This window comes from Hyalella azteca, unplaced genomic scaffold, assembly GCF_000764305.2.
Source record: "Hyalella azteca isolate HAZT.00-mixed unplaced genomic scaffold, Hazt_2.0.2 contig5956, whole genome shotgun sequence".
Lineage (NCBI taxonomy): Eukaryota > Metazoa > Arthropoda > Malacostraca > Amphipoda > Hyalellidae > Hyalella > Hyalella azteca.
In genome coordinates this window covers 167,968-192,789 of record NW_025936130.1, presented here as the reverse complement: position 1 = coordinate 192,789, position 24,822 = coordinate 167,968, and the positions used below count along the sequence as shown (strand labels likewise).

Genomic DNA, 24,822 nt, shown 5'->3' with positions numbered 1-24,822 from the left:
GTTTATTATATCACAAGTCGTCTTAGAATAGTGCTTTGGATGACGTTCTTATCTAGTCTTGGTATTCAGACTATCATTAATTTGGTACCCATGTTGTTGATACCACGATTAATTGTATCATTGGAAATTGATTTGGAATTAAATCATCATTAGATTGGTAAAGTAAAGCAGCGTTCATAAACCGTTGAATTGTGTCTGGTAGGATTCGATATACATTGACTCAGCTCTAAAAAATGCACCGGAACAGCTTAACTTTGCCGTATGGAACTGAGTAATTTTATCAATTTATGTTCATTCTCAAACGTGCTGTCTTGGCAATCCCGTGAGAAAATTATCAGCCACTTATTTTTTTTTAACATTTTTATTGTTTTTTGAATATCAGTGCATTCAAATTCGCATATTTTATGGTAACTGCTAAATCCTTGGTAAAGGTAAAAAATGACGTGATTGGTTCCGCGCTACATGCATAAAATACCTCCGCACTCAATGAATTAGGAATAACTCTTAAATCGTATGGTTACTCTATCCCTAAAAACCTATCCTGCCGGTCGTAAAGTGTACATATTGTTGTAGTTCTTTGTAAATAGCTGTAGGAAATATGCTTCGCATTGTTCGTCGTCTAATATTATCATCTGTCAACGCTTATTCTATTGTGGCCTTGCTCATTATTCGTCGAGTCACATCTCATTTTTCTTAAATTTGTTCTTACAATCCCGGCTTGTGTGATTTGCCGAAAATGCATTTTCATCTCAAACGTGTACCTCGAATATCCAGTTTGTTAACGGCTATTTTACTCGTATTATTTCTTGTATTTCATTTCAATAGAATATTAAGAGTCCGTTTTCATAAGTATATTTTGACATTCTGGCAGGTAGAAATTTTAATTTCAATAATGTTGTCCTCATGGAAGTGGTCGGTCATTCTTTGAATCGCGCAAAGTCTTACGTCCTGTTCAAGTTTGAGATAAAAACCTCCCCGACGAAATTGCCAAAGCCTGAATCATATCTTGTGTGCTGCCCGGAAGTTCTTAGCAATAATTAACGTAGTTGTGGCCTGCTTTCTGTTGGCCATTTGTGTTGTCTGCCATGTTTTGTGTATGCTTTCTTTATTTGTAGAGCGCCAATTAGGTCGTGTATTAACAAATTTTCATGTCCTCAAACCAATTTAGTAACGACTATAAAACTCGCGAACAATCACGTAAAATTCGTTTATGTGCAATGCTTTCAGTCACACGTCTGGGCGATTTATTTTCAATGGATACTTTGTTAAAATCGACGTTTTGATGATTCAAATATTTTTCTATTCGCTTTAGAACGAATTAATTTGGATTTGCAGTTGCTGGCAGTATTCGACGCAGAGGCTGACAAGTTGTTATTGAGATTGGGCATAGATCTTGGCTAATATATCGATTCAGCTTTCTCATTCATGGTCGGAAACTTATTCTTTTATCAGCAACACGATGGGCCATACTAAACAAAATAAGCATATCATTGCGTCATATTCGGTGATAATGATTAAAATTATTCAGTTCTTTCTAAGTATGTCAAGGATTAAAAAGCAGATGTTTCGGCGCGATATTTTCCTAAGAAATGTGAGCGAATTAAATCTTTTTGAAGGAATTGTTATATTTACCTTGAATACTGTAATTCGTTGTTATTACCGCTGCACGCTCTCGAAAGCAACCTCACGGCTTCGTGAGCGCAGGTTTACCTGCTCTCTTCGCAAGAGAGCAGGTAAGAGAGTAAGATGAGGAAGTGTAAGAGAGCAGGTGCTCACTTCCGCATCTCTTCTCAACTGTCTTGCACCCTTCGAAGTGAAAGGCATCTCTCCTTTCAAAACGGCTTTAGTCCCTCAGGTCTCGCTTTGACATTAAGAGCTCACTTGTGCGATTGGCTACTTTTCTGGCACAGCAAATCGTTAAAATTCAGAAATTACCAATGACTATTGTGCCCCGGATGGTTAAGGAAAACTTTAATAAAAAGATTTTTATTCAATACTAATAGAGTAACATTGACCGACAAGCGCCATCGAGTGTACAGAATCTATTCCTGAAATATTAACTAAAACTTACTTCATTCGTCGCCAGTGCAAACAAAAAATGACAGAATGTAAGGTGCTCGTCATATTGCAAGCTGCGAACAATTAAGCACTAACTCCTAAAAAATGTTCACAGAAAAACTCAAATTTAATTGATACTTCAAAGACGCACAAATGGTTGATCCAGAAAATGCGATTTTGTCATGAATCTCAAGTCATTTTTGAATGTCTCGGTGAAAGATACAAATGACGGAAATTTTGGTCAGTAACTATAGGCTACAACCGATTCGAAAACAAAGTAAATACATGAAAAGTGGCGTTCTTTGGTCCAATCTAATGATTGTGCACGATAGGTAGAGGCTTTATAAAGCGATCTAACTATGCGCCGTATTTGATAAGAGGAGGCCTTCTGTGCCTCGAACTATTAAAACTACTATTGTGAAATGACAGCACCAATCCCATCATTATTAACACGCAGCTCTTATATCAATTGAACATAATAAATACCGTAAGCCTAAACAGTGTAGCACACAAGAAAGCGTAGAACAACATATCAACCTACGTAACTGATGTGTAAAGAACTGCCACTACCTGAAAATCAACAAAGCGATTTGGTCTTTCGGAAATGATATTATTTCAGTCACTTAAAAAATAGTCTTTCCATCAATAGTCATTAGGAGAAAATGTAAGTTTATTCAAAAAAAGTACCGAAACACCGCTTGTATTTCTAAATGAAATAAAATGTTAGTAATATAAAGAGTTTGATTTCTGAGGTGCATGAAAAGCTTTTAACGCGATTTTTTCCAAAGAACTCAACTTCGAAATTTACCTCACAGCCAATTAAAAACCAATGGAGGAGATCAGTCTTTGGCTGTGCAGAACATTCATAATAATTAAGAGAGTGAGATAAAGATTATTTTTCCTTCAAGTTAAAAAAAAGAGAGCAAAAAGATATTGAGCTTTTTGGGCATTACAAGGTAGGAGTATTGGCAGAACGGGGACTGAAAAGGGAACCTAATTTCTTCATATTCCTAAAACCTGCAAAAAAGACAGGACTCCTTTCACAGCGATAACAAGAATACCACACATACAAGCATTAATTTACATTCCCTTTTTACCTCATTAACCTTGCAGAGAAATTTCATTTCTAAGCCGTGTTTGAAACGTTTAAATTTTTAAAACTGAAATAGACTGTCAATACTCGTGAAGAGATGCATGAATCTTAGAATAACAATCAAAATACAAAGAATGAATAAAAAAGATAATATCAACACGGCTGAGAAAGAACGATCTCAGGTTTAATAAAACGGCCATATATCCATAAATGTTCTGACATCAGATCGAAATTGCACTGTATAACCGTGATGAATGCACTGTTATAAGCAATAATGTGCTGCTACCTTTTATTTAACTTAGTGAAAATAAATGTTCTTCTAAGGCTTAAAATTCGCGTCCGATAAGTTCAAAAGAAACTACTAAGAGTAATAGATGAAGAAAATGTAAAGTACAAAGCGTCAAGGCAACAATAGTCGAAAATAAATAATGACGGGATTTTCACTTGAACAAAGGCCTAAAGAAACGGTCATCAATGTAGGTTCGATTCCTCCGGTTCAAAATCCAGATTATTGGACTGAGTGCATAGGTCAGCTGAGTTTGAGACGTTATGCTGTCCGGCGTCTCTTCCATAATGTCGGCTGCTACTGCTGCTGCTGCTAACACCTTCCACTTGCTCGCTGGAGGTGCATTCACTACCGGCATCCCTGCTTGAATATTGAGGCGCATCGCTTGATTGCGACACGCAAGCGACAAACGCTTTGCTTGAAGAACTAGACGAAGCACCGACAACATCGAGCGTGCTAGACGCCCTACTTCCAAGGGCAGATGTCATGGATGTAGAGCTAGTAGCACCATCAGCTGTGCTAGATGACCCGTCAGCGGTGCTGGATGGTAAATCCACAGCGCGAACAGAACTAGAAGAACGAGTAGAGCTGCTGATGACCGAAGCATCTATAAAATTTGAACCGAGTGAAAATGAATCCAAAGTGGATGAATGTGGGAGTGGCTTCACACTAGTAGCTAACGATGATTGAGGTACAGTGGATCCTTTATCTGTGAAAGAATTTTTGGTGATGCATGAATCCTCCACGTATCCATCTGTGGACATGCGGCGGGTAGTAGGCAGGAGTAGCTTTTTCCTTTTAGAGGGCGACTCATCAAACTCGGCATTGCTGGATGAAAACCCTTTGTCTGCAGCAGATGCACCAGCAACCTGAGACACTGGGAAATTTTTCGCCTCGTTGTCACCAGTTGGGAATGTTTCCAAGTTTGAAACATCTTGATCACCTGTCGCTTGCTCAGCATCGGCACATACGGCATCGAATGTCGGATCACTGAATGTCGGATCATCGAATGTCGGATTGTTATCATGGTCAGTAATATCGATGACGGGCGATGATGGGCCACATCGTCCATCGATGATGGGTGAACCCTCGGCCACAGAACCAGCGGTAGTTGTTGCTTCACAGTCTCGATTGGGCAGGAAAGAAAAGACTCGCGGAAGATGGAGTCTGAAAGGCAAATCTGGAAGAAAGCAGGAAAATTAGAAATTTTGGAAAAATTCAGACATACTTCAAATTTCAAAGTTTGGTCGCATGCATCGATAGCACTGAAGTTTCAACACATTTAAAAAAAAACCTCATCAGGAATCGTCAATAGCGAGCTATCCTCCAATACTGTGAATTCCAGATAAATGGAGAATAAATGACTGCCGCAATCCAAAAATTATGACTAAAATAAATGATAAAATTTTCCGCAATGATGCGCTACATTTTAAGACAAAGTGATTATGATAAATTTACAGACCAACGTGATATCAATTCCGACCCCGTGTTTCGTATGAAACAACAAATACCAGTGAACCCTGACAAAGAAAGCGAATTACGAGTTTATGACAAACCCCAAATGCTTAAGGAGAATTATTGTTGTCAAGCGAGTGACTGAAAGTGTTTAGCTTGATTTATAGAGTACAATGATAAAAACATTAAATTAATTCAGTGTTTGACAAAAATTTAACGATTAATATCTAAGACGAGTCCTAAAAGTAATCGAAAACAGAGGAACCTACCGGGCGTTTATTAAGAAATCTACACGTCTTCTCCCTCCTGATGAAATATCGAAATGCACAAACGAGTTGTAAATTACTAGGGAAAATTTTTAATAATTTCGAGTGAATAAAACCAGAACTCGATTATTTTACATTGATAAACGAATCGATATTTTACACCGCTTTAAGAAAGAACAAGCATAATCAAAATAAATCAACACGGACGGATCGTATCAACACATTTGCTTCTTTGACAAGAAAAAATTTAATCCCGCTTGCAATTAAAAGAAAAAACAAATACTTTCGTCGTATGATTGAGCCGCAAATAGGGTTTAACATATGAAAAACATCATTTCAATCTTTGGATGAGAATTCCAAAATTCATAACCTAAAATGTATAATGTAAAACTACTAAAACCAATCTTAGCAATGATGTAGGATTCACTTCCTGTCTGTGATACTAGGATTTTGAATATAATAATAAATTTAAATTAAAAATTAAATTTAAAAGCAAGACTAAGTAAGGAGTTAACAAAAATAAATAGAAGAAAATTGTGGGAAATTCAAATGAAGTGAAGTGAAAAATTAGAAATAAAATACGAAGGAAATGAGCTCACCATTGCGGTGGTAGAAGAGCAGGTATGCGCTGGAGTATTCGTCCTCGCTGGGCTTGCGGGCAGTGACGCACTCGTCGTTGAAGTGACGCCACTGGCCACTGACTGGGCTACGTACGAGTGACGTGTAGTGACCAGCCTGCACCACTGCACATACGTAACTGATCAGCACAACTGACAACTGCTCAATTGAGCTAATTGCATAACAATTGCAATATTTACTTTAAAATACGGAACACTGCGTGATGTTTGTTATAGATTAAGACACTGCTAACACGGAGCAGACATATGTTCTTAATTTGTGTCTCATTAACCCTAATGAAATCATTACTCGTAAAAATCCATTACTGCAATTCATGTTGACGAACTGTGTCTGAGGAATTATTAATATAAAAAATACTCAGTTTGAATTCTATCAAGTTTCAAAGGTTCTCACCTCCTACGTGGCAAACCACCCCATACAAATTGTAGAGCTGTGGTCCCGAACAGCGACCACCGAAATATTCTCTCATGTCCAGATTTTCAACCGGAAAGATCACTTTATCGTCCAGTTTGCTACTGCTTGTGCCATGAAACAGGAACCTGGAAAAGAAAGTGAGTGAGATTTCTACCGCAGTACCATGGCAGAACATGAACGCTCGCTAAGTTCGTTAGTCCAGTGTTACATATCAAGCACTGCTAGGCGAGCAGATGACATAACCATGATCCATCATTCGTTTTCAAAGTCTGTGGAGTTAAACATTTTCGCTCCTAATCACTCCATCAATATATAGTATATATACGCCATCTGCACACGTGTACTCCCACATCCATCATCACCTTACTGACTACCTTACTATAGTTAATTACACAGCTAAGCTACAACTAATTTGTTATAACCTGGCAATCATCATAAACATTCTCGTCACAATTTAAGTCATTTCGTTCACGTCCTCCTCCAAATACGTGGCCACCTCACCATGTTCAGTCTGACAAGACTCGCGTCCAAGACACCCTAACGTCGCACAACTCCTGGGCTATTAACCCAGTCCGCCTCCAATTAACAATCTTAACCAAATTCGCCTCCTATTACTTACCATTTCAATTTTATACTCATAAATATAATCAACTATACAGAAACAGCAGGTCTCTCTTTCTATTCACTCGGCCAAGCGCTTTGGTATAAATTAATTATTCAAGTAATTAAATATTCAAATATGTATAAATTAAATGTTTAATCGATTCTCAATAATATATTATTTGTTGTATTTATTAAAGTTATTCTTTTGATATATTATCTTATTCTGTTCTTTTGAAGCAACTGGAACCATAAAATTAATCATGAAGCAGTATCTACGAGTCGACCTCTCCCGACCGCATCTAATAAATGTCCGTTCTTCCATCGTACTCGTTCTCCCATCATTTCTAGAGTTAATAACTTTTCACTACACATCGGACTAGGCATAAAGATCTCATTCACATATTCTCTTAATAATTTACCTTCACGAAAGCCATTCTTATTTATTCCTAGACATTATGCTCGACCCTAAGCTCTTGGGCCCATGCCTGAATTTCACCCCATCGGAAGGTTTATCATTCACGTACCTATTCGTAAAATAGCTTCAATATCAGGCAAAAACATTTTTATTGCGGAAGTTGAACGAGTCATTTGTATTGAAAAAAAAAACGAACTACCAGCATGTTAGAATTATGAGATAATACCTGTTGAAGAGCTCACTAAAATCCTTGTGTTAAAATGACACATGGGTATCATTTTTATTCTGAGTAAAAAACAATTAATTGAAATTACTTTTCTTCACCATAAATTAATATTCACCTTTCAAGATGCAATATAAGATAAGGAGGACACTTCCAAATAGACACAGTCTTCGTGGCGGGCTGCTTACACTCGCACTCGGGACAGTACCAACTCTCGCTGCTCTCGAGCTTCTCACTGCAACATAAAGCGTTAATGAGTTAACCATCATTCAACTTCCATCTATACCGTGATTATACTGAATTGCTCACTGATTAAAATTAAGCAATGTAATTAGTGAGCTTATAACCCAATGATCGTTATATTCTTCAATACCGGATGAGGAATATTCATTTAAATAACAGTTCTTTTATACTTTTATATAAAAACCGATTAAAAATATAGGGAAATTTTCACTACAACATTGAATCAGGAACGGAATAGTGAGAAAATAAAAAAATATTTGACATATAAATATAAACTAGCTGACGAAAGTTAGAAAATAGAAAACTAGATGATCTACAGCTTGGAATGAGCATAAGACAATGCCAGAGAAAATGATCTAATTAATATGCAAAATTGCATAGTTGAACTATATAAGGTTGACCAACGAGGATTTGCGTCTTTCAGTTTAGCTTTATTGTTACGTCACTGAGATCGAGAAATGTAAACAATCCCGTCATTCCCATGACGGATTGGTTGACTGGTTTGATCGCATTTCGGTGATTGGTTAATGCCCGTGACGTCACTGAGATCAGTGACGACACAGGCGAACAACAAACTACATCCGCAAAAATGAGCTCGCATGGGTCAACCTTATACTTATTCAAAAATGGCTAAATTGCAAGAATATAGATAGTTTTACCTGCGCGTAAATGTGCGTAAGCAATCATACAAGGTGAGAGGTGATTCTTGGCGTCTCAACGCAAGGCTCGGATGTTCCTTAGTCTGTAAAATTGAAGCAAATATACTACATTGAAAATATACGTGGTTTTTAAGATCCATCTGAAAATATTTTGCTAGAAATGATCAGGGAAAATAGAATCTTATATATTATATAATCTCTGAACACGATTGCCAGATGCTCCACCCAAACAGGTGCCTTCTACTCTAGATGTTTTCAGGCTGATATATAACTTTTAACAGCACTTTAGATTCGTAAGCAACGTCAATACAGGTTGTCCATAAAGTATGGACACACAGTAAAGTGAAATATTTTTCAAAATAGTATTAAAACTTATTAATATATATTTTTTTCATCCACAGATCAATAATTAATGCTTTCACAAAAGAATGATGGCGCTCATATTGAAGATATTATTTGAATGAAATAAATAGTGAAAATAAGACTTAATTTTAATTATATACCAAAAATATTCAACTATCCTATGTGTGCAGTCTTTATGGACTCTCTGTATAATGGACTCACAGCAGAGAGGTTGTATCGCTGCATGGCTGTGAGGCGCGTGAAGCGCACACAGATCGTGTCCCCTGCCTGCAAACGTACAGTTTGTACGTCACCGCTGCCGCTGCCTGCGAACAATACGCTCATTAAGGTATTGTAACAAATATTAAATAAATATAATGTATTAAATACATTAGTAATAAATTAATTATTTTAATAAATTAAATAACTATAATTCAATAAATGAATATAAATATCAAATAAATATAACTTGTTATTTCATACAAGCATATAAGAGAAAAATGAAGCCAAATTCATAATGAACTTAATCTTAATTTTTAAGCTTAGTTTGAAAGTTCATTTTCCAGCCGACCTTCAGAGGAGACGTTTTCAAGTTTTACCAAATCTTGGTCACTTTAATACCAGTTCAATATCAACAAAATCCTCCATACTGATCCATCACATAATTGTAAGACCCTGCCCCCCTAACATAATTAACAACAAACAAAACGACAGCTGAATAACTAGAATTCACATCTTTGCATGATAGCCAGTACACATCTTTATAATAATTATGATAGCCTGTTCACATCTTATGATAGCCGGTTCACATCTTTGTAATGATTATGATAGCAAGTACACATGTTTTAGGATACTAAATAAAGAGAAATTATTGTCTAATCCCGACACTGAGAAAAAAAAATGGAAATTTGTTCCCTTCTGCATAAGGCATGCAAAGACCTTGAAGGAAGGTTCTAGTCGCGTTTCAAGGCCAGTTACTGTTAACCGCGGAAGATGTGGCAGAAAACACCATAGCAATTCAAAACACAATGATAGTGTTAACAAACTATTAGTACGTCTCATGATTTTTCTAAGAAGAATATTGTTGTTAATCAATGGATCTGATTAACAGAATACAAACCAGCACGCGCGCCAGAGCTCTTAACGACGTCACATCCTCGACAGTGAGACACGAACAAGCATCGTGAGCAGTTGTAACCCTGACGAATAGAACATATGAGCAAATTATAAGAGGCGATACACGCATATCAAGTCATGATATAAGTCACTTTTGGCAAAGAATTGATGAAACAATCAGTGTACAGATATTGTTCAAACTATCAACAGTTTAAGGTCATAGATAACTTTCATTTGAGCAAGGCAAAAATTCTCACGCAATGCGCCTAACATCAATAAACATGAATCTGAGCAAATAAACGTACCCTGCCGTCCACAAGAAGTAGCTGGCAGTCAGCCCCCGGTGGTATGCAGTGCTGCAGAGCAGACCATAGGTCCCCTAGAGGCAGGGTGGAAGGTAGTAGCAACAAGCGCGGGTGTCCCAAGAGGCTCGTCTGGCGCTTGTTGTTGTCCGCGTTTTCGGCGTCCAAGCGGAACACCACGCCCACGCGCAGCAGCCTTCAATACCAGGATGTTTTAAATTAGGTGCACAAAATTAAATAAATATGAAATGATCTAGTAAATGCATGATTATTAGTGAGCTTAATCACAAGAGCAATCACTTGTATTGAATGTAATCATCAAGATTCTTTCAGTGAAACTTTACATTTTACGCAATCGTAGAAATTTTGATCGCAACGATTTTACATTGTATAATTTTTCATAATAAATTCACTGTTACCAAATAGCATATTACCAAATATGCTATGCTATATGCTATTGTTACCAAATACAGTGGGGGAAAATAAATATTCGTACACTTGAAAAATCGTATTTTAATGTATGTAAGTACACAAACTTAACAGGAAAAGTGATTTAAATTATGTATAGAGACGCATTATACTGGTATCTGTTGAGCTGAATAAAGGGTATTCAACCAAGTATTAAATTAAAATAATGCGGATTTATTGTTTTGTACGAATACTTTTTTCACCCGAAAAGTGAACATGTTGCATTGTTTTTTGTTGCATTGAGATTTAATTTCTTTTGATAGTATTTTTGAATACTATGCGTCCTATACATAATTTAAATCACTTTTCCTGTTAAGTTTGTGTACTTACATACATTAAAATACGATTTTTCAAGTGTAAGAATATTTATTTCCCCCCACTGTAGCATAATAGCATATTCACTTCACCGTTACCAAATAATATATTCAATTGGATCACATATAATTTACTGGCGCGAAATAATGGCTCTTTCGCGCCAAGGTCCTCATTTATTGTATAAACCCAAGAAAAAGCAATTAAATGCACCTGGGCTTAGGTTTGTTCGCTGGTCTCCTGGCCACGGGGATGAGAGAGTCCCGCGTCAGTGATGTCTGGCATACGGGGCACGGCAAGGAGCCTCCGCTGTCACTCTCAGTGCCGTGATGCTTCACTGACATCTGAATACATAATAATAATATTAATTATTTTGCAGATAAACAATGTCACAAGTGAAGACTGTAGTATGAGTCATTTGCAAACAGAAATGTAACAAGATGGACTTGAACAATGCTAACGGTGGAATCTTTCAGATTTTTGTGAGCGATATTTGCAAGATTTTGCATTTTTATTGAGAGGAGCGTAGGTAACAAATTCAAACAGGATTCAAAATTCCAAATTTTTCTGCGTTTCTTCCATAGATTTAAAGAAGGAACTTGTCTCGCAGTTTGGGATAAACTTCTGTTATTGAAATAAAGGCAAAGCAAAAATCAGGCGAGCTACGGTACGAAGAATAAGTAAAGGAGATGTCAGACATATGATTGACTAATGATACAGCAAATGTCTCTCTATTTACGAAACAAGCATGCTTCGCTCTTACGTCAATGCAGGTCTCGCAGAGAAGACAGTCATAACAGTGATCGTGGGTCTTCAGTTCTGTTTGACACATTTCCTCAAGACAAATATTGCACGTCTTCCATTCACTGCCTTCCTCGCTGACTTCTGCAGGACGGCATTCCTCTGCAACATCCCTACGCAGGCCAGGTGACAAGTGAATTAATTTAATCAATTTCAATTTTCAATTATTAAATTTTAATGAATAGCTTTAAATAACATTGAAAGCTAGTAGTTTTCTCAAAGAAGTTGTCGTAAGTGAGCTCATATTAAATCTTTCCTCAATTTCAGCAGAAAAACTCAACTAAGTCGGGTTGCAGAAAGAAGTGCACAATTATTTTCAACCATTAATAAGACTAAATATGAACAACTAAAATCGGCACCAGGTAAGTCAAGTTAAATAGCTAGAAATGGTTTGTATCGTAATTGATTTTGTACCCAAAAATAGTTCAGAGTGAACCGAGCATAACTTATTGATTGGTTTGAATCGAACAGGGGAACCTGCTACTGAATCGAATCGAACCTGCTACTGGAGGAAGGTGCGTCGTTGAAGGATAATGATGCGGACGCTGGAGGATACCCTGAAGGAGGCGTAGTGGTAGATCCACCCGCCCCACCGATCACTCCCCCAGGAGTGGCATTCGTTGCCACAGGGTGAACATAGAAAGGCTTCTCGCTTTTGCTGGGGTCTGAGTAACTACACCTGGCATTACCCCCATCAATTCCTCCAGAGTGAACGTTGAGACCAGGCAACAATTTTGAGAACGGCTTGGAAAATGTTTTGGAGGAAGAAGATGCAAGGCAGGATTTAAGAGCCGAGGTTTGGTTAGAATGAGAAGTCAAACGTGGCTCGGGACTTTGCGATAAAGGAACGTTAGAAGATACTGGAGAATGTCGCAGTGGACACGATGATGGACTCGTTGGTGATGATTGGTTTTGGTCTGCTAATAAAGGGTTGCAAATCTTGCTGCCTCCTTTCAACCCAGGTGATAAATCGGTCATAGCGACACTCTGTGAACAAAAAAATATAACTCAGTACTCACTGCAGTGAGAGACAGAGAACGCATTTTTTCGTCGACGAAAACGTGAAGTCACGGACGAACGAACGGACGGACATGACGAGCACAATGGCGCCTCTTTTTCCACAAATGAGAAAATGCTATAAAATTACTTGCTAAGATCCAGAATGTTGATTTTTAAAACATTAATTTCAAGCAGTTTTTCAGATACCAACTTTCAATGTAGCACTGCCGTATTATTCAGGGTAAAGAGAGTGAGCCCTTTATACTAACATGATCATATACTAGAATATAATGATAATAGAATCTCGGAGGAAAATAAATCTTATTGATCACAAAGAGTAACTAACCTCTTCCCGTGCAAGCGTAGGAGAGATCCTCGTCTTGTATTTAGTGGAGGGGTTCGGTGGCACTGGCGGAGGTGAACAAGGAAGGTGGTAAGGAGAAGGTGGTGATGATGTAAGAAGGTGGTAAGCGTACACTGATCTGCTCGTTTTATTAACGTACTTCGTCATGAGAGTGTCCTCCTGGGAAAATACAAAAAGTCGAAAATTAGACTTTCAAATCAAAATTATAGAACACAAAGAGCTTGTTATACTCGTTCAAGTATTACATAGTAGTTTCACAATTTAAAAAATATATTGAGCCTCAATTCATACACAGCATTGGTTAAAAGCCATGAATCAGATATCAATTAAAACTCATGCACGGGTTTCAGGCCCTGGTCAATGTTTATTCAAGAAAATAGAGCTTCAACTAAGACTCTTCATCGTAAGTAATTATATGAAATCTCTAAAATATTAATTGCATGAAAATTTAATCGACTCATTGCTGGGAATTCAGAAGTTTACTAACCAAGATTCGTGCTATGTGATTGTCCAACAACTCGGCTACTATCAACTGCGACACTTCAGGAGGCTTGCAGAGACTGGATTTCCTCTTTTTGTTCTTTTGCGATGTGCGCAAACCATCTCTTTTGATCTCCTTCTGATCATCATTATCATTATTGACATTCTTATTGCCTGTAAAACACACGTCATCCATGGACATTCCTTCATTTTCCTCCATTTTACAGTCCTGGAGCTCGTTATTGTCTACACCAGAAAGGTTGTTCTCAGCAACCCCATCCTCGTCAATACATTGACCAGGAATATCTTCATACGACGCGGTGCAGCCGGTGGAGGAGGAACTACTAGAAGCTGTGGCAGGACGTGCAGCGGCGTTACGACGAGAAAAGTCTTGTGTCAGTAGCTGCACGACGGCAGCTTTCAGGTCTCGTACATCAGACATTTTGTTGAGTGTGACAAGGCAGCGCAGGGCCGGGCTCTTATCGTAGCTTACATAAGTTACCACTGCAAATAAACATTAAAAAAACATTATATTCATAAATCGGTAACAGTTTCCAACAATATAGACGACATTTTCAAGCCTTCATTACCGATTGTTTAACATCAAATGTACATCATCAAATTTGACAAACGAGCACAGATATAAAAAATTGCATTTCACTACAGATATGAATGATACGAATTGCTTGTTATCATCACTCTACGTAATACTAGAATATTATATTAAATAATTTAAAATGTCTACCACAATCACAATCTGAATTACAAGAGGAGAAGCCTGAGCACTTCCTAAGATGCTAATCACCATCAATTAACGGCACACAAGAAAACAAGTCTGAATACTTTCTAGATTGCTCAAAACAATCGTATTAACCACTTTCAATTGAGTAGTAATAGTAGTTTGCTTCAGGAAGGAAGGTTTGCTAGCGCTTCAGTCTATTTCGCGCCGGAACTACGATCATCAGTTGCGTCCGCGGTATTTGATCTCTGTCGTAAAGGCTTGCAGCCTGATCCCTTTAGGTACAGGGGTTGGGCGGTAGATTTCCTGTTCACGGAGCGAAGGTCCGCTCCGGCTACATGTACAAACTTCCGTCTTCAGGAAGTGGAGTAAAAAATTTATGAAATGTCCAGGAGTCTATAATTCAATTATAGACTATAGAATCAATTCTATAAATGTCCAAGAGTCTGGGTGATGGACTAGGTGCAAATACAATTTCGCGGCATATGGCCGAAAGGCGGTGCCATCATGAGGTCATGCTAGATCTATGGTAGCAGGTTGCATTCTATCAAATATCGTCTAAGGTTGATAGTTCTGAAGCTGCTTCGCTGATCCTCCCTTAGCATTCTGGTGAAAATTTCGTCATGATGAAGGGCTGATGTGTTGGCCCGTTGGGGCAACAGTTCTGTTGGATGTCGCTGTGGCTAAGACATGCAGTATTGTCAGGAGTACCAAGCAGTGTTTCCAATTGAAGTCTTAGCCAAAGAGGAGAGTAATAGTAAACCCTTTACGCCCTGAATTTCTGGGATGAAAATCGTAAAATTCACTTTTTCGGTTCTAAGTCTCACTTCAAAGCTGACATTCTGACCTATCCAACGGTACCAAAATCGTCTCTGTACGTTTTTTTCGAAAAAATGACAGAAAACGTGAAATTGTTGGAAAACCGAGGTTTTTTTCTGTGTGACGAATTCATCACGCCAGGGCGTAAAGGGTTAATCAGGCTCATATTCGACACAATAATTTTCACATGTATTCTAAATGGGTTCTTGCATTCGGATGGGAATACGTACCTATTTGAGTTTCATTGGCGTGAGGCAGCGGAACTGAAAGCGTGCCAAACGGATCAAACTTGACCGAGCTGTGACCACACACGCTACACACCAACTGTAATGTAAGTAACAATGTTAGTTATACTCATTTATTGAATGAAAGCAAGAGCTGTTTAAAGCCGAGACTGCACAAGTTACCTGTCCCTAGAGTTCCAATTTCAGTCTCAAACAACATAACATGTGGAGAATTTTTTTGTGAATCGTTCGCGAGAATTCTTCAATGTTTGCAGAAGCAACAGTATTAATTTTATCTTTTAAATATCCTCAAGACACAATTTCATACGGCCAACGTCACCAGATATTGTAAATAGCGATTTAGTTACCTTGATTTTAATTAATTTGAATGCACAAGAAAAGTAATACACAGCAATCAAACCAAATATTGGACGACAGCAGTAGAAATTTCATGCAGCATTTATACCGACAAGCACGCAGCAGTTCGGACAACTTCCAATATAAGTCGTTCGGTGATACAGTGGGGGGAAATAAATATTCGTACACTTGAAAAATCGTATTTTAATGTATGTAAGTACACAAACTTAACAGGAAAAGTGATTTAAATTTTCTGTTGAGCTGAAAAAAGGGTATTCAACCAAGTATTAAATTAAAATAATGCGGATTTATTGTTTTGTACGAATACTTTTTTCACCCCGAAAAGTGAACATGTTGCATTGTTTTTTGTTGCATTGAGATTTAATTTCTTTTGATAGTATTTTGAATACTATGCGTCTCTATACATAATTTAAATCACTTTTCCTGTTAAGTTTGTGTACTTACATACATTAAAATACGATTTTTCAAGTGTACGAATATTTATTTCCCCCCACTGTATATTCTGTGAAAAATGGCATGTAAACTTAAAAATTAGAATTGAATTGCAAATGGCAATTCAACTTACTCAGCTGAACTTTCACCATGCTGGCAACATACGCATCCTTTACCTTCAACTTCGAGGTAAATTCCACGGCTTAAATTTAAATTTAACTTACACTTCACAAATTTTATTTACTTCAACTTACACAGCTTTTGAACTGGCCGTAAAAGGTGTCCATCAATACGGAACCTTCCCCCTCGCCGATGAAGTTCTTCCAGCTCTCCTCGGCCAGTCGTAGATCTCTATCGGCGTTACGTTCTATGATGCTCGAACTGCTGCCCGCTGCTCACATGTTATAGATCATAAAACAGTTCATTATTGAAAAGCAACACTAAACTTTTTCAATTATGACATAGGGCTTAGTCTATGACACGAAATTCTGGCTTAAATGCTTATCATCTAAATAATATACAAACAAATGGACTAATAACTCATCAAAAGTTTTGATCAGATGCCATAGATAATGTAACAGTTCATTATTGAAACGCAACACTAACCTCTTTCAATTATGAGATAGGGCTTAGTATATGACACGAAATACTGGCTTAAATGCTTATCATCTAAAGCAGTGGTTCCCAAAGTGGGCGATATAGCCCCCCTAGGGGCGGTGGAAAGATTTTGGGGGGCGGTAAGGAAGAAGAGGGCCATAGGGGGGGCGAAAGGGGGCGGCAGTCCGAAGTCGAAGTCAGAAGTTTGAGCGTTTGTTTGACGATTTATACACAACACTTGCAGCACATGACTCCCAGTGATGGTTTTTTTCACTCAGATCTATTTTTTTAACCTCTCCTGGGTTTACGTCTCGGACAAATTAACGGCCGGACTCGCGGCCGGTCTCACGGCCAATTTCCAAATCAACGAACGATCAAGGAATATCTCTCAAACTAATGAACGTAACTCGATGAAACTTGGTACACGTATTCATTAGGACCTAATGGTAATGTGTAGCACGTGAAATTATTTTTAATTTTGCGTTCATTTGCGAGTTATATGGCGATACGAGCCGAAATTCACAGCGATCAAGGAGTTTCTTCCAAACTACTGAACAGATTCGAACGAAATTTTAAATTTACAGTCCTAACTACCGAACAGTAATGTTTAGCTCCTGAATTTTTTTTCGATTTTGCCTTCGTTCGCGAGTTTTTTTTCAATTTCACCTACATTCGTGATTTAAACGGCAATACGTGCTTAAATTTGCAGTAATCAAGAAATTTCTTCCAACTACTGAACAGATTTGAACGAAACTTAGTATTTCAAAACCTAACCTCAACAACGATGATATTTAGCTTGTTACAATTTTTTTCGATTTTATCTCCGTTTGCGAGATATATGGCTATACGTATACGGCTATATACGTAAACGGCTCTTGGTTAAACCGGCCGGTAGAAAAGCCGGTCGTTTCTCCTATATCTGTATAACTCGATAACGAAAGCAAATTATAAAAATTGTCACGAGCTAAACATCACCGTTGGGAAGTAAGGTATTTACATATAAAATTTTGTTGAAATCTCTTCAGTAGTTTAGAAGAAATTTCTTGATCACTGCGAATTTAAGCGACAAAATACCCGGCGATGCGAGGCAAATATTAGGAAGTGTGAAATCAAGAATGACGGTGAAATGAAAAAAAAACTCGCAAACGAAGGCGAAATCGAAAAATTTATTGAAAGTTGAACAAAAAATAAAATCCCCGTTTGGTAGTTAGGTATATATATTCAAAATTTCGTTCAAATTTTTTCAGTAGTTATGAAGAAATTCTTTGATCACTGCGAATTTCGGCCTGTATCGCAATATAACTCACGAATGAAGGTGAAATGCAACAAATTTTCACGAGCTAAACATCACCGTTAGGTTCTGATGAATACATGTTCCAAGTTTCATTGAGCTGCGTTCATTAGTTTGGGAGATATTCGTGGTCACTGAATTTGGAGATTGGCAGGGAGACCGGCCACGAGTCCGGCCGTAAATTTGCCCGAGACGTCCTAGGTTTCTAGTTCTGAAACAGTTAAAGCAGCTGAAATACATATTGGTTTGCTAAATGGGGTTCTATTTGTGAAATACACATTTGTGTTTAACCATTATGTATTAAAATTACAGCGTACTATATTTCAAGAAAGAGGCGTATGTTTTTATATGTCGGTGGGGGGCGCTTGAAATTCACTAGGGAGCCAAAGGGGGCGCCAGCCTGAAAAAGTTTGGGAACCACTGATCTAAAGCATGTACAAATAAATGGACTAATAACTCATCGTAAGTTTTGATCATGTGTCGTAGATAATAAAACAGTTCATTATTGAAAAGCAACACTAACCTCTTTCAATTACGTTATAGGTCTTTGTCTAAGACACGAATTCTGGCCTAAATGCTTATCATCTAAATCATGTACAAACAAATGGTCTAATAACTCATCACAAGTTCTCTGAGAAAATAACACCTACCAAAAAAAAGAAGAATAACCTCTTTGAAAATTATTCTACATAACCTGAAAACATTTGAGTTGTCAATTGATCACCCTAACCTACCTTGAACGGCATCAGCTGCAGCTGCTGCAGCCGCCACCCTCGCGATATTCGAAATACATTCTTGAGGTTTAGGAGAAGGCGGGGCTCCGCTTGTACTGCTGCTACTACTGCTGCTGCTTTGCCCAACATCAGAAGTACTACTACTGCTGCTCAAAGAGTCCTGTACATGGTTACTACGTTCTAGCTCCAGCTGAATGTTCTTTTCCTCCAAGCGAATTTTTTTATGTGAGATTATATCCGAATTCTCTTTCAAATTGTTCAAAATGCCTTCAACAGATGAGTTTGGTTCAAGAAGACAATTGCTACGTTTGCCTTTCTTCCCTTGAAGATTTTCTTGCACCATGATTTTCCTACTAAGAGACATGAGGTTATTATCTTTAAGAGCCGTATCGCCGACGTCGTGTCCTAGGTTATCAAGAGATTCTTTCAGCTTGGCCTTGTCACACTTTGCGTACTTTTCCGAGTCAAATAACAACTCGTTGTTGGGCTGATTTTCAGTAACCAAGACATTGACGTTTGAAGTTTTACTCTCTTTCATTATATCCAACACGTTGACGTTGGAGCAGTAAGTATCTAACGAAGAACTCACATCTGGAGATGTGTCCATACCTATCATTACATTTGTTTCATTTGAGGCTATGGTGTTTTGCAGCACATCAGGCAGAGGCAAGGGTAGTTTTGCAGCAACAGTTGAATTGTTGTTAATTAATTCATTACTTGAATGTGGTGCATCCGACTTACTAACGATCGCTTCAGCAGAGTCGCTAGAAGAAGAAACCAGCATACCACTAGGGCTGCAGGGGTTAAAACTAACGACCCTGTGTGAAGCTTGCTTTTTAGACGAATGAGCAGAAGTGACCAAATCAGACTGTGGAAATGTCGAGTCAGCATCGGCGGAGGAGTTTATGTTGTCTCTGTAACTGCCCCTTCCTTCGAATTCGTCAAAGTCTTCCTCCATTCTGCTATCTTCGTCCTCGTTTAACCTAGGATCTCGCTCGTCATTTGAGATTCTCTCAAGAGACACCGCGCCATTAAAGCCCGACGACGTGCTGCTGTGGGAGAGACCCTGCAGTCGCCGCTGCTTCAGACGCGAGGTTCCAGTCAGTTCAGGGACAGCTTGGCGCTCACGTAACAAAGAAGAAGATGCGGCATGGAGTAGAACCTAAAAATAGGGTGTAAAATTGTTCGATTAATCTAAGTGATAACTAGAACATTATTGAAACACAATCAAACGAAGAAGATGCGGCATGGAGGAAAACCTGGAAATAGGGTTTAAAATTATTCGATTAATTCAAGTGATAACTTCAATATTATTTAAATCCAATCAAACACGGCAGTCAATCAAAACGATTCTCACTTAATAACTTAACACCTTATCTCAACTCAAAGCATTAACAATTAAATAACAAAAATCAATTCTACTATATATTCTTATGAGTCGAAAAAGTCTCCTAAAGAAATCTCAAAACCAGATTATTTATATCCAGAAATTCCGAAAATAACTACATGACCGCAAGCATCCTAGTTGGCAACTTTGCTTGAATCCACAACTCGCGCATCTATTTAGAAAAGTTCTATAGAATTTTCAGATATTGATCTGTGTGTTTATCAGTGCAATGTTTCGCGTGAAATTGGTCGTGAATATTTTGCTAACATTTTACCGTCATCACAAAGCAGAAGTTTAAGAGTGGTACCCAACAAACCTCCTCTGGAATGGGTTGCAGACGCATGTTGATAAGGTGGGAATCCACGGAGCTGCTGGAGACGCTGCTTTTGGGTGAAGTTGCTCCACTATCTTCACAACCGTCCTGAATTATAAAGATTAAATCATCTTAGCACATGTTAACACAAGATATTGCTACAAACACGAACATGTAACAAGATTGACATGATCCAAACTAAAAACTAATTGCATAAGTCTCCCTTAGCATGTTTGAATTTTAAGCCACAATGGTACGTCCTTCCTTGGAAGATTATCCAGTGACAAAAAACTTTTAATAGAACTTCTGAATGAAAAGAAGTTCTACAATAGAACTTCATTTTAACCAACCTCCTGACTTTCCCCAGAGCCTCTAGATTGTTCATCGGGATGTTTAATAACTACGCGCGGGGATGGCGGAGAGGCTGGTAAAGACGGGGAAGGCAATAATAAAGAAGCAAGATCCTCGCCAGTGTCCATCTCCATGCAGCATTCGTTAGAGGGAAGTATGACAGCTTCAGAGTCTGCGGTGGGTTCACTTGCCAGTCCCCCGCCTGGACGCTGGATGTCAGAGTCCTTGGAGTCTTCAGAGAAACTTTCGGCACCGGTGGGCCAGTGGGTGCTGAACAGCCCGTCTGCCTCCTGATAATTTAAATTATAATATAATGAGCAAGAGTTGGTCATTACATATAGGTTAACAAAATTTTACAATTTAAGAAATGACCAGGAGCGAATGAAGACAATTTTATGAATGACCAGGACTGAATGAAGACAATTTTATGAATGAACATGTGTGAATGAAGACAATTTTATGAATGAACACGAGTGAATGAAGACAATTTTATGAATGAACACGAGTGAATGAAGATAATTTTATGAATGAACATGAGTGAATGAAGACAATTTTATGAATGAACACGAGTGAATGAAGATAATTTTATGAATGAACATGAGTGAATGAAGACAATTTTAAGAATGAACACGAGTGAATGAAGACAATTTTATGAATGACCAGGAGTGAATGAAGATAATTTTATAAATGACCATGAGTGAATGAAGACATTTTATGAATGACCACGAGTGAATGAAGATAATTTTATGAATGAACATGAGTGAATGAAGACCATTTTATGAATGACCATGAGTGAATGAAGATAATTTTATGAATGACCATGAATGAATGAAGATAATTTTTTTGAATGACCAGGAGTGAATGAAGATAATTTCATGAATGATTCAACTTATCAATACCTGCAGGGGAGCAGCAGGCGATGTCTTGGAACAGCACAAGATGTCATCATCGTTGTTGAGCTTGGCAGGAAGTTTGAGAGACATTTGCTTGCGGAGCCCTTCAAGCAGTAGCGTCACAAATTCTTGGCAGTCGTGCTGCCACATAAATGGTGATTTTTGCTTAGGATTTAGATTGGTTAGCAAATGTGAAAAAACTTTCAAAACTTCACTTGATGAGAGCATTGAAACGCAGCTAAAAACTTCATTAAAGAATGATAAGACATCAAATTTAACAGCACCATCTCCAAATTTATTTTTTGAAACTAACAAATCATACTCAATAGTCGGCGAACAAGTAAGTAAGCCAGAGAGAAAAACTATCCTATATGAAATATTTTCTCAAAATCTCAAGCTAAATGCACCTGTCTGTAGTCTTGAAAGTCTCTCCAGTGGTTCCCGAAGGCCTGTTTGAATGCAACAGGACGGGTGGAGGAAAATCGTCCACTCCAAACTTTGTGCACAAGCTCTGAGAAACCAGCGACTAGGCTTCCTTCTTCACTGTCATGTGGATGACAGAAGAAATACTGCGGAAAGAAATAATTGAGAAATCAAAATTCTGGTGTGGTGTTAACAGGTTTTATTATTTCCTACAGGAAAAATGCCACAATTGATAGATTTACATAATGAGAAACATCATTCTATGCAAACGGATTTTTTTCATTTTTTCTGATCAACTTCGTATACCTGATTTGATTGTGGCAAGGAAACATATTGAATGAGTAAAATCATAATCAGATCAATATTACTGTCTAGCAAAATTTTAAACTGTTCTTGCATCTATTAAAGTTTGAAATCATGCAATAGAAGCCAGCACTACACAGGTAACATTTGCTGACCTCAACAAATGTAATTAGATCAATATTATTGTCTAGCAAAATTTTAAACCGTTCCAGCATCTATTCAAGTTTGAAATCATGCTATAGAAGCCAGCACTACACAGTTAGCACTATTGCTGACCTCAACAAAAGGTGGAGTGTTGAGAAGACACTGTAATCCAGCGGCCATGAAGCAGGTGTTGCCGAGGTTCTGCAGGCCGCATTCTCCAGCAATACATGATCCTGGAATTTATGGATAGAATTCAAGGGTAAATAGATAACGTGACAACGTTTGATGCAGCTTACTGCAGAATATTGAAAATAAAACCATAGCAACTTCAAAACTCACATATTCTTCAATAATAAAGAATGACCATGAGTGATATTCAAAGGTTAATGCCAGTTGCAGATCAATAAAAATACATTCTTCAATCTTCAATAATAAAGAATGTCAGTATGATTCTGAAAATTAAAATTGAAACAACTGTTAAAGTTGACACTGATGATTTAGATACTGCAGACAGAAATTCAGTGCAAATCATGCAATCCAGCATTACCAGAATTTACGTTGGGTCATAAAATGCATTGGGAAATTCACAGTAATAAAGCATTAGGTCTCTAAGACTCCAAAGCATATAATATTCTACCAATGAGAGCATATAAGGTCAAGTATGCTAGCTTCAATGGCTTTATGCGTTTTTTCAGAACATCTCACAGTTGCAAAGTAGAAGGCAGTATCCCACCTTCAACGTCACAATTAGAAGCATCCTCGATGGGGACCGTGTTGAAGCGTTGCCATGGCATAACAGGACCGTACACCAGCCCTGAGCTGCCCTGACCTCCCTCCTCAGCAGTAGCATCTGTCTTTGCCTTGCCTGAGTCACTACCACCAACATCAGCAAAGTCTTGCATGTCACATGCAGGAGTAACGCCAAAAATGTTACTGTCACCCAAAACAGAACCCTCAGATTGGCTCCCCTGTTGAAAAATTGAAAATCAATCAGCAACAAAATTTAAAAACATTTAAACTGTGACCATGAGATATTATTCACTTCATTGGAACAGTTATGGGGGCATACAAGGGATTATAAAAAAATTGAGGCAAGTTTCCAACCTGAGTCTTTTCTGAGGTGCCAGGCAGCATGAGAGGTCCAAGAAAAGAGGTTGCAATTGATGCATTGGCAGGAGGTGACCCACACGGGCTGTTTTGAAGCTGAGAACTGCCGACGTATCCCAGGCCGGGATGTGATGAAGAGTCATCACTGTAAGCACCATAACACCCACCACCAGAACTGGTTGTGGAACAACAAAGATTTTTACAAATACAAAAAAAGTTCAGTTAGAGGGAAAAAAATGTTAGCCTGAATGAAAATGTTGTGAGGTATTATACCAAACGAAATTTAAAAATATGAAAACTAAACTCAAAAACTGGCAGAGTGCAAAACTAAACTGCAAAAGATTATTTTTGTCAACAGGCATTTAATATAAATCAGAAATTAAGCAAGTAAATACCATTTCATTAAAAAATAGAGCATAATTCACTATTTTATAGATGCATCGGATGATAGGGACATTTTTCACATAAAAAGTAACATACCTGACCCATGATGAGGTAATTGCAGCAGTTGCTACTGAACCTCTGATGTCATCAGATCCACCGTCATCACTGCAGTCCATGCAGGGACTTCCCTCCAGAGGAGATGGCCTCTCCAAGTCACAGCTTGTCATAGATGAAGGTGACAAATGGTCCTCTGCAATTCATGTAACATTCACTCATACTTTATACTTTTCAGATGCACAATTTTATCATGATTCTGTCTATAATTTGATGTCAAATATTGAAAAGAATATTTTTTCTGGTAAAAAATTAATCATCTTCCAAAGGAACAGAGCATTAATTTTTATTTATAATCATGTTTAATATATTCATGTATCTAAATGGTTTTTACAGAAACTCAATAGGCTCAAGTTATTATTTGAATGCTGCATTATTATAATTATTTTTGTAACATGTTTCACTAACAATATAACCAACCAGGGGAATTTTGGATGGGCGTAGGTGGCTGATATCCAAAGTCTGCGTCAATTGAGGAATTGAGCTTAATATGGCCAGCACCATCATTTGAACTGTCAAGCTCATCTGAGTCTTCCATGCCAGCACAATCTGTATCAGAGATGACTGCAGTATCTTTGAAGGCTTGCTTCTCATGTTCATCCATTCTACACTATACACAAAGCAGATCAAGCTAAATATCACATTCCATTC

At 37.9% G+C, this 24,822-nt stretch overlaps 1 protein-coding gene across 1 annotated transcript; it reads right to left on the bottom strand.

Annotated features, from left to right (window-relative positions):
* Window positions 1–1,975: 1,975 nt before the first annotated feature.
* Window positions 1,976–24,822, bottom strand: LOC108671170. The gene is made up of 25 exons (XM_018158663.1): window positions 24,592–24,822; window positions 24,154–24,307; window positions 23,671–23,848; window positions 23,300–23,534; window positions 22,699–22,799; window positions 22,104–22,265; window positions 21,703–21,837; window positions 20,803–21,093; window positions 20,456–20,560; window positions 18,753–19,914; window positions 16,385–16,521; window positions 15,327–15,420; window positions 13,546–14,042; window positions 13,041–13,217; window positions 12,195–12,682; window positions 11,658–11,808; window positions 11,108–11,238; window positions 10,118–10,310; window positions 9,817–9,895; window positions 8,919–9,022; window positions 8,355–8,437; window positions 7,571–7,687; window positions 6,191–6,336; window positions 5,758–5,901; window positions 1,976–4,617 (listed from the first exon to the last, which is right to left on the bottom strand). The coding sequence occupies exons 1-25, from the start codon at window positions 24,773–24,775 to the stop codon at window positions 3,623–3,625; spliced, it is 6,243 nt and encodes a 2,080-aa protein (XP_018014152.1). The 5' UTR covers window positions 24,776–24,822; the 3' UTR covers window positions 1,976–3,622.

Bases quoted from the DNA above. Each gene is read 5' to 3' on its own strand.
- LOC108671170 (XM_018158663.1), bottom strand. From the start codon at position 24,775: ATGGATGAACATGAGAAGCAAGCCTTCAAAGATACTGCAGTCATCTCT. The intron at 23,535-23,670 runs GTTGGAAACTTG...ATTTTTCAACAG, and splicing joins GCACCTCAGAAAAGACTCAG to GGGAGCCAATCTGAGGGTTC. The intron at 4,618-5,757 runs GTGAGCTCATTT...GCTTTCTTCCAG, and splicing joins GCTCTTCTACCACCGCAATG to ATTTGCCTTTCAGACTCCAT.